A 10,743-nucleotide genomic window follows, 5' to 3' on the forward strand; every position below is an offset into this window, starting at 1 on the left:
GTGTGTGGTCCCGATATCCTGCATTGTTTATTACTCTTATTGCTCTTTTTTGTAGGCTAGTCAATGTATTTATGGTTGTTTTGTATGTGTTACCCCATACCTCTGTGCAGTAATGCAGGTAAGGCAAGATCATTGCACAGTACAGAGTGTGAACTTGGTCTATGCCCGCTCTTAACTGGGAGATATTTTGCATCTTATAAGTTCCTTGCAAGCCACACTGTGCTACACAAATTGAATAATCTTGGGTACGACCATCAATCTGATGCATGTACACTGTGCGATGAGAGTCGTAGGCTACGACGCAGACTACGTAGCGTCATAATAAAGCGTAGCATCATCATAAAGCGTTATCCTGTGTGTCATCAGTGTGCGTCAACCTGACGAGTTGTAAACAAGACGGTTGTGATACGAAGAAGAAGCAGACTGTGAACATGCCAATGTCCAGGAAGCGAACACTTGCCATAGTGGCTTTTATGTGCCTAGAGAGGCCGGCTATATTTAAAAAAAAAAGAGAAAGAGAACAAAGTCGTGGCTAGGGAAAAGAGGCCAACTGGGAATGCCAGTCCTGCAAATGGAACTTGAGGTAAGTAACGTTATTAACGTCAGCATGCTAACGCTACATGTGTCGTAGCCTCCTAATGAATGTTGAGCTTGTTATCACTGCTAGCTTGTGTTGTTCCCAATGCACTCATTAATGTCTGCCTGTTGTACTTCTAGATACTAACGTCAGCATGCTAACGCTACATGTGTCGTACCCTCCTAATGAATGTTGAGCTTGTTTACCTCACTGCTAGCGTGTGTTGTTCTCAATGCACTCATTAAAGTCTGCCTGTTGTACTTCTAGACAGATGATCGAAGTGGATTCAGAAGTCTACTCCGCATGGATGTGGAACAGTTCGATCATCTGCTACAGCTGGTGGCTCCTTATATCTCCAAAGCAGACACCCAGATGAGGAGAGCGATCACTGCCAGAGAGAGACTGTCCATCACACTGCGATACTTAGCAACAGGTAATAATCAGGGGTTGTAGTGGAGGGTAAACCCAAGTGAACTCAGGCTACAGTGTATCCGCGGTGACCAGAATGTAACTATAGAATGTGTCAGTCTAATAGTTCTGATATGCTGCAGTTTGGCACATTTATTTGTCGACGCGCATACATAAATGATATTCTACAATCATTCTCCATGCTGACAGGAGAGTCGTTCACTTCCCTGAGCTTCCAGTACCGTATTGGACAGAGCACTGTTGGTGTGATTGTCAAGGAGACATGCAAGGTGTTGCACCAGGTCCTGAAGAAGGATCACCTGACGGTAAGATCCATTTAGAAGCAGCTAGAATGTAACATATGGGACAATCATACCTAGATCAGATAAATATTGATAGATTCATGTCACTGTTCTGATGCAGTCTGTCTGTCTGTTTGTGTAGACACCGACTACAGAGGCTGAGTGGAGAGCAGTGGCCAGTGGCTTCCAGGAGAATTGGCAATTCCCTCACTGTCTCGGAGCCATAGATGGAAAACACATCACCATCCGCCCACCAGGCAACAGTGGGAGCACCTTCAGGAACTACAAGTCTCGTTTCTCTGTGGTCCTGATGGCTGTTGTAGACGCCAATTATCGTTTCCTCTATGCGAATATTGGAACCCAGGGCAGAGTGTCTGATGGAGGTGTTTATGCCCACTGTGACCTGAAAAAGGCATTGGACAGCAACCAGTTAAATGTCCCGCCAGCCCAAAGTCTGCCAGGTACAGATGTAGTCACCCCTTTCATGTTCATTGCAGACGAGGCTTTTCCGCTCCACACACACCTGATGAAGCCATACCCCTTCAGACAGCTTGACCATGACCAGCGTGTCTACAACTACAGACTGTCAAGAGCGAGGCGTGTTGTAGAGAATGCGTTTGGCATACTTGCCAACAAATGGCGAGTCTTTCTCACCATCATTCCCCTAGAACCAGATACAGTGTCCCAGATAACCCTGGCTGCTCTCTCCCTGCACAACTACCTACGAGCCCAGGCCACAGACACCTACATCCCCCCTGCTCTGGTCGACACGGAGGATGAGGACCACCACATCATCCCTGGGAGCTGGCGCAGTGATGCCGCCCTGGCATCAGTGCCTGCTAGCAGGGATCGGAATGCCAACAGAACTGCAAAGGAGCAGCGCGACACACTGAAACAATACTTTGTCTCACCATCAGGTTCTGTGCATTGGCAGGAAGACATGTTGTAATGTCCTTTTGTACTTTTTTGGTTATAAAGATGGTGTTTGAACACTAGGCCTATACACCATAGCCTAACTGTTGGGCCTAAAATCATTATACATGTCCTAAAAGAAAATAACATATGCCTAGGCCTACTAGTCCTCTGTAGGGCCTATCGAGTTCAAATGTAGGCCTACATGTTAAGCTACGTAAATATCCACACGTTAAATACGATAACCATATAGGTAGGCCTACAGGCTAACCTTGTTATTCTGTTTTATTTAAAGGCACATAGGGACATGCATGACATACAGGTATATAGTACTGTTACATTTGTGACATATACGATATGCAAATATACACTGTTGATGATATGATATAATGTTAATAGACTAGGTCCCCACAATTAATTAAAATTAATGAGGACCCTGATTCCTGGGAGGAATGGACAACAGGGACAGTGGTCACGAGCTTACTTGTAGATGTTCTTGGATGGAAGTAAGACTGCTGGACCTTGACCCTGAAGTTCTACAAAATTGAAATATCAATCTAACACGGGTCATTGATAATCCCGATACAAGTTACCAGCAGTAGATTTGGCAGACGCCTTCTCAAGACTATAAACGAATTATTTTATTTACATATTGCCAGCCTACTTGTACCACAGTACCAGTACCATTCCGTGCTATATTATTTCCATGGTCTAGGAAAGTTCAACATGAGTTACTCTCCCAAAGCCAAAACTGCTGTTTGTCCTGCAGTGGAATGCAGCCCAGTGGCGGCTCGCCACTAGGGGCGCTCGGGCGCCGCCCCCCCCCGTCAGGCCCTACCCTGGTTATATGAGAGAACAAGAAAAATAAGTTTTTAGTTTTTAGTTTTATAGCCCTATAAATAATATAAACATGTTTAAAATTAATAATATTTACTCATTTTAAGTATGTTTGTGTTTCCAATGCACAATATAACGTTATTATCGCAATTAAAAAACACTCGTTTTCCAAAGCAGGAAGTGACATCACGTTTTTTTATTTTTTTTATTTTTTCGTATTTCTCGGCCCGGGCTATACGCGATAGCGCTCTGAGTGCGCGTCACAGTTTGATCGCTGTATCCGTCACAGCCAATCAGTGCATAACGCGTTGTGCGTTGAAATATGACTATTATGTTGGAATCCGGGCGCGATTTGAAGCGGTCTAGCCAGTAGCGTCAAGAATATCTGTAGCCGCATTTCACGGAGACGCTCTCTGATTGGCCGACGCCAGTATTTTTTTCCGTAGCAGAATTTCACAGAGACGATCTCTGATTGGCCGAATCCAATTTCTAGGTTATTCCTAGGTTGGTCGGTGGAGATAGTTGTGTTGTTGTGAGAATGATGCAGGCAGCTGTTTGTCTTAGACGAGCGTGCCGTGACTGCAAGTTCTTTAGACTGTTAAGCTTAGGCACTCTTTCAAAGTTGGTTAAGGTTAGAGTTTGTCTTAGAGCATGGCGATAGAACGCCAGGTAGTTTGCAGGCTGTTCGAGGCGGAAATGGACAAAGACACAGCTCTTCACTCACACAGCTTGTTGGCTAACAACAAGCTATATGGATGCGGAGGGACAACAATGGATGGACATCAACACAGGCTGGATGGACAATGCCATGGAGTGGATATACTTTATCAACAAGCCAACAACAAGGTAGATTAGCGATCTTAACTCTAGTTTAATACATGATACGTTGTCTACTGATGCCGCATAACGTTGTAACGTTACAGCTTTCGTTAGCTACTGCTAGCTGTTAGCTCCGTTATCTTAGCTGGCCACTTTTATAATTACTTCATGGAAACGGAGTAACGTTAACGTTTAAACGTTATGTCGAGGTCATACAATACTACAGTCGACATAAGGTTAACGTTACCCCGTTTCCATGAAGTGTTTAAATAGCAGCAATCTTGTTGAAAATGTAACTTTACTAAAATGCTCTCTCTCTCTCTCTCTCTCTCTCTCTCTCTCTCGCTCTCTCTCTCTCTCTCTCTCTCTCTCTCTCTCTAATTTCGCCGAATGTGGGGCATAACCACTCAGACAATGAATGGTAACTTGTTTAAAATAACGAGCTTTACAAATGTGTTTATTATTGAATGGATCTGACATCATCTGAGAGAGAGAGAGAGAGCGAGAGAGAGAGCGAGAGAGAGAGCGAGAGAGAGAGAGAGAGAGAGAGAGAGAGAGAGAGAGAGAGAGAGAGAGCTGTGCGTGTTTGTGTTGGGCTATTGGAAACGTCGTTGGACTGATCATATATTGATAATATTCGCCAATGCGTACCTTGTTTGCAAAATTTTTGGTATAGCGCCCCTAGTGGCGAAGTACCCACCGGCCGCCACTGATGCAGCCCCTGATTGGTACGTGAAATACTCTGCTCTGGCATAACAGTAATGGTGTCTCCCAATTAATCATTTTCTTTGTCTTTATTATAACTGCTTTATTATTAATTTCATTCTATTTCCTTGTTTGTCTGAGAAATGTAAATAAATGAAACTGGAATGGTTTATCAAAGTAATTATTTTTTTATTTGAATATCAAGTGCTTCAAGATATCAAAGAAATTAAGAAATTACAGTATTTCTATACAGTATATACAAATACAGTATATATACGCTCTGCTCCCCCTTTTGATCACAAAAAAAGAATGTAAAATAAGGTGTTTCAGAATGTAAGATAAGGTGCTTCAAGATATCAAAAAAATTTAGAAATTACAGTATATGAACTTACTGTTCACTGCTCAACAGAGGCTAGAAAACTTCAAATAAAGTGCAAAGTATAAGGAAAATAAAACTGTTACTATAAAAAAAAAGGGCTTCCTGAGCCCGGCAGCCGCGAACCCCAACCCCGGAGGACCCGGTGTCCGGCACCCCCGCGGGCCAAAGCATCACGCCTCTTTAATGCCTCGACCCGCAGAGACCCCGAACCACGGCCCCCCCCAGTCAGAGCCCACGGCCACCAGACCCAGAAAATATACATCATTAAAATTACAAGAAAAAAAACAAGTGGACAATGGCACTCGCTCGCTCTGCTCCCCCTTTTGATCACAAAAAAAGAATGTAAAATAAGGTGTTTCAGAATGTAAGAAGGTGCTTCAAGATATCAAAAAAATTAAGAAATTACAGTATATGAACTTACTGTTCACTGCTCAACAGGGGCTAGAAAACTTCAAATAAAGTGCAAAGTATAAGGAAAATAAATGTTATGGTTTGTAACCGACCCCAATCGCACAACACAAGACAGGTATGAGAGTAAGCCAAGAACTGGGCATTTATTGAAACACACAGAAAACGGCACTGTCCCTTTAAGGGAGAACACAAATTACTGGATAACAAGAAGGGAAAAGGCACAGTGCCTTTAAGAGGCGAGCTGGCTAAGGGGAAGGCTAAGGGAAGGCTAACGGAAACAGGGCCGGGGCAAGGGACAAGGCAGGGAAAGGGAGGACTAGGAGGACTGGACAGGGAGGACTAGGAGGACTAGAGAGGGGAGACAGGGACAGAGGCCCGCGGAGGCGGGCTGGGGACAGGGAGGACTAGGAGGACTAGAATGGGGAAACAGGGACAGAGGCCCGCGGAGGCGGGCTGGGGAGAGGGAGGACTGGAAGGACTAGACAGGGAGGACTAGGAGGACTAGACGGACTGGACGGAATGGACAGGGAGGACTGGAGAAAACAGGGTAAGGCCTTGGAACAGGGCGAGGGCTGGAGCTGCATACTGGGACAGAGAAAACAGGGTAAGGCCTTGGAACAGGGCGAGGGCTGGAGCTGCATACTGGGACAGAGAAAACAGACAAAGCCTGGGATACAAGCATTAATGAATGTTGCTGCTCTGCAGCTTCTCCCGGGATGGTTCGTCTGAGGAAGCAGACGGTGGACGTCAGAGCCGCTCTGCAGATCTCTCTCGGCAGATCTCCGAGGTGGTAAACGGGACCGAGAGGGAGAGAGGGAGCGGGTTAGCTCAGAGTACAGTAGGGAACAGAGCAGGTGACAGGAGAGGTGACTTGTCCCAAAAACAGAGTAATCCAAATGACTGAATCTTCGGTGTATATACACACTGTGAGTAACGTCCCAAACACAAATCCACGTGATAGAATCTTCGGTGCAAATAAACACTGTGAGCGAAGTCCCAAAATACAAATCCAAGTGATAATATCTTCGGTGTGTAAACACACAGTGAGCGATGTTAAGGCCAAATATTATCCCAATGAACAATCCAAAAAGCTGAACGCTGGGTGAGTGACAGTCTGACAAAAAGCAGGATATCTTCAGTGTCATTAAACACACGAAAAACGAATAGGATCAAAGACAGTCATAAAAACTCACCCAGGCGCTGTGCGTAAAGAGAGTAGGATCAAAACGGGGCGAGCGCGTCGCCACGGGGAACGGGTGTCCAAGCGGAGGTCTGAGTGGTGCGCGACTGCTTGGAGTACGCACCGGTACGAAGGGCGCATCTGGCGCGGAGGTCTGAGTGGTGCGCGACTGCTTGGAGTACGCGCCGGTACGGAGGGCGCATCTGGCGCGGAGGTCTGAGTGGTGCGCGTCTGCTTGGAGTTCGCGCCGGTACGGAGGACGCATCTGGAGTGCGTCTGAATGCGCGTCTGGAGTGAAGAGCGCGTCTGCGCGGAAGAGCACGCCGGCTCGGAGAGACGCATCCTCCCGTAGAGTATTAGGAAGCGATGCGCGTCTGGAGTGAAGAGCGCGTCTGCTGCGCGGAGGTCTGGATGCGCGTCTGCTGCGCGGAGGTCTGAATGCGCGTCTGGGCGTCTGCTGCGCGGAGGTCTGGATGCGCGTCTGGACGTCTGCTGCGCGGAGGTCTGAAGTGGAACACTGGAATACCTCCCATGGAAGTTTAGAGAGCGCAGTCCAGTGTCTCCTTTCAGGCAAATGGAGACAGGAGGCGAAGGCTAGAGTGCATCTCACGCCGGAGATGAAAGCAGCATAACAGACAGAGAACCTCCCGAAGGAGTCTTGGTGATAGAGATATGATACGGAATGATACGGGACGACCCGACAGGAAATGAGGGGAGAGCGAGGTACTTAAAGCCCACAGGGGAACTAATTAGAATGCACATCAGGTGCGTGAAGGTAATTGATACTTGAAACTAGAAGTGTGTGTTCGGCACCAGACCAATCAAACACATAATGACAGGTAGTCCAAGGGTGTGGTTGCTGAAGAGCAAACGAACCCGAGGGTGGGGGCTAGTGAGGTGAGGAGAATGCAATTGATTAACAGAAAACTAAAGGAACAGAGCGAGTAGGCTTAAAGGAACAGAGCGAGTAGGCTTAAAGGAACAGAGCGAGTAGGTGAGCAGCGGACAAAACCTCACAGTACCCCACCCTCCACGGGAGCCACCCGGCGACCCAAAAATACAGACAGAGTGGCAGGGGACAAAACAAGGCAACAAAACAAAAAGTACTGGGCCAAGCCAGCAGGGGAAGCCACAACAAAAGTGGGGCTAGCAACTGGGGCAGGGTAGCCGAGGGGTAACTAGGGAAGCCGAGGGGTAACAAGAGGAGCTGAGGGGTAACCAGAGGAGCTGAGGGGTAACTAGAGGAGCTGAGGGGTAACCATGGTAGCTGAGGGGTAACTAGAGGAGCTGAGGGGTAACCAGAGGAGCTGAGGGTAACTAGAGGAGCTGAGGGGTAACTAAAGGAGCTGAGGGGTAACAGCCAAGGGCACTGATAGCTACAGGGCCTATGCTAGCTGTACCGCTACATCAACATAGAGGCTGCACTAGCTGCCGGAGCTAGGCTAGCAGACAGGGCTGGAACCAGCATGAGAGAACAAGCCAGCTGGAAGACAGTCCTAGCTGTGGGGAACTGAACCTGCTAGCTGAAGGGGCAGTCCTAGCAGTGAGAGACAACTGACCTTGCTAGCTGAAGGGGCAGTCCTAGCAGTGGGAAAAACTGACCCTGCCAGCTGAAAGGGCAGTCCTAGCAGTGGGAAAACTGACCCTGCTAGCTGAAAGGGCAGTCCTAGCAGAGGGAAAAAACTGACCTTGCTAGCTGAAGTGGCAGTCCTAGCAGTGGGAGAAAACTGACCCTGCTAGCTGAAAGGGCAGTCCTAGCAGTGGGAAAACTGACCCTGCTAGCTGAAAGGGCAGTCCTAGCAGTGGGAAAACTCTGACCTGGCTAGCTGAAAAGGCAGTCCTAGCAGTGGGAAAAACTGACCTTGCTAGCTGAAAGGGCAGTCCTAGCAGTGGGAAAAAACTGACCTTGCTAGCTGAAAGGGCAGTCCTAGCAGTGGGAGAAAACTGACCTTGCTAGCTGAAAGGGCAGTCCTAGCAGTGGGAAAACTGACCTTGCTAGCTGAAAGGGCAGTCCTAGCAGTGGGAAGGCTACACAAAAAGTGGAGGCCATGCAGAGGGACCGGGTTAGCTGCCTGGGCATGGCTAGCTACAGGGCCTATGCCAGCTGCAAGGGCTGCATTAACATAGAGGCTGTGCTAACAGCCGGGGCTAAGCTAGCAGACTGGGGCCATGCAGAGGGACTGGGTTAGCTGCCAGGGCATGGCTAGCTACGGGGCCCATGCCAGCAGCAGGGGCTGCATTAACATAGAGGCTGTGCTAGCAGCCGGGGCTAAGCTAGCAGACTGGGGCCATGCTGAGGGACTGGGTTAGCTGCCTGGGCATGGCTAGCTACAGGGCCTATGCCAGCAGCAAGGGCTGCATTAACATAGAGGCTGTGCTAGCAGCCGGAGCTAAGCTAGCAGACAGGGGCCAAGCAGGTAGTAGAGGCCTAACAAGCGGCAGGGGAGCTAACGAGGCTAACAGGGAAGCAAACAGGGGAGTCAACAGGCCAACAGGGGAGCTAACAGGGGAGTAACAAAAAAAAGGCAAACTCAACCACACCGTCTGTGCTGGCTGGGGTCGTCGATTGGTCGGGTCGTACTGTTATGGTTTGTAACCGACCCCAATCGCACAACACAAGACAGGTATGAGAGTAAGCCAAGAACTGGGCATTTATTGAAACACACAGAAAACGGCACTGTCCCTTTAAGGGAGAACACAAATTACTGGATAACAAGAAGGGAAAAGGCACAGTGCCTTTAAGAGGCGAGCTGGCTAAGGGGAAGGCTAAGGGAAGGCTAACGGAAACAGGGCCGGGGCAAGGGACAAGGCAGGGAAAGGGAGGACTAGGAGGACTGGACAGGGAGGACTAGGAGGACTAGAGAGGGGAGACAGGGACAGAGGCCCGCGGAGGCGGGCTGGGGACAGGGAGGACTAGGAGGACTAGAATGGGGAAACAGGGACAGAGGCCCGCGGAGGCGGGCTGGGGAGAGGGAGGACTGGAAGGACTAGACAGGGAGGACTAGGAGGACTAGACGGACTGGACGGAATGGACAGGGAGGACTGGAGAAAACAGGGTAAGGCCTTGGAACAGGGCGAGGGCTGGAGCTGCATACTAAGACAGAGAAAACAGGGTAAGGCCTTGGAACAGGGCAAGGGCTGGAGCTGCATACTGGGACAGAGAAAACAGACAAAGCCTGGGATACAAGCATTAATGAATGTTGCTGCTCTGCAGCTTCTCCCGGGATGGTTCGTCTGAGGAAGCAGACGGTGGACGTCAGAGCCGCTCTGCAGATCTCTCTCGGCAGATCTCCGAGGTGGTAAACGGGACCGAGAGGGAGAGAGGGAGCGGGTTAGCTCAGAGTACAGTAGGGAACAGAGCAGGTGACAGGAGAGGTGACTTGTCCCAAAAACAGAGTAATCCAAGTGACTGAATCTTCGGTGTATATACACACTGTGAGTAACGTCCCAAACACAAATCCACGTGATAGAATCTTCGGTGCAAATAAACACTGTGAGCGAAGTCCCAAAATACAAATCCAAGTGATAATATCTTCGGTGTGTAAACACACAGTGAGCGATGTTAAGGCCAAATATTATCCCAATGAACAATCCAAAAAGCTGAACGCTGGGTGAGTGACAGTCTGACAAAAAGCAGGATATCTTCAGTGTCATTAAACACACGAAAAACGAATAGGATCAAAGACAGTCATAAAAACTCACCCAGGCGCTGTGCGTAAAGAGAGTAGGATCAAAACGGGGCGAGCGCGTCGCCACGGGGAACGGGTGTCCAAGCGGAGGTCTGAGTGGTGCGCGACTGCTTGGAGTACGCGCCGGTACGAAGGGCGCATCTGGCGCGGAGGTCTGAGTGGTGCGCGACTGCTTGGAGTACGCGCCGGTACGGAGGGCACATCTGGCGCGGAGGTCTGAGTGGTGCGCGTCTGCTTGGAGTTCGCGCCGGTACGGAGGACGCATCTGGAGTGCGTCTGAATGCGCGTCTGGAGTGAAGAGCGCGTCTGCGCGGAAGAGCGCGCCGGCTCGGAGAGACGCATCCTCCCGTAGAGTATTAGGAAGCGATGCGCGTCTGGAGTGAAGAACGCGTCTGCTGCGCGGAGGTCTGGATGCGCGTCTGGGCGTCTGCTGCGCGGAGGTCTGAATGCGCGTCTGGGCGTCTGCTGCGCGGAGGTCTGGATGTGCGTCTGGACGTCTGCTGCGCGGAGGTCTGAAGTGGAAC

General features: G+C 49.3%; 1 protein-coding gene across 1 annotated transcript; it reads left to right on the forward strand.

Moving 5' to 3' along the window:
- The first annotated feature begins 507 nt into the window (after positions 1-507).
- Positions 508-2,353, forward strand: LOC311227508 (uncharacterized protein). The gene is made up of 4 exons (XM_084313201.1): positions 508-583; positions 845-1,010; positions 1,196-1,311; positions 1,430-2,353. Exons 1-4 carry the CDS (start codon positions 557-559, stop codon positions 2,234-2,236), a joined length of 1,116 nt encoding a protein of 371 aa, XP_084169327.1. The 5' UTR covers positions 508-556; the 3' UTR covers positions 2,237-2,353.
- The last annotated feature ends 8,390 nt before the right edge of the window (positions 2,354-10,743 follow it).

Source organism: Notolepis coatsorum, assembly GCF_963971535.1.
Source record: "Notolepis coatsorum genome assembly, chromosome: 1".
NCBI classification, from domain to species: Eukaryota; Metazoa; Chordata; class Actinopteri; order Aulopiformes; family Paralepididae; genus Notolepis; species Notolepis coatsorum.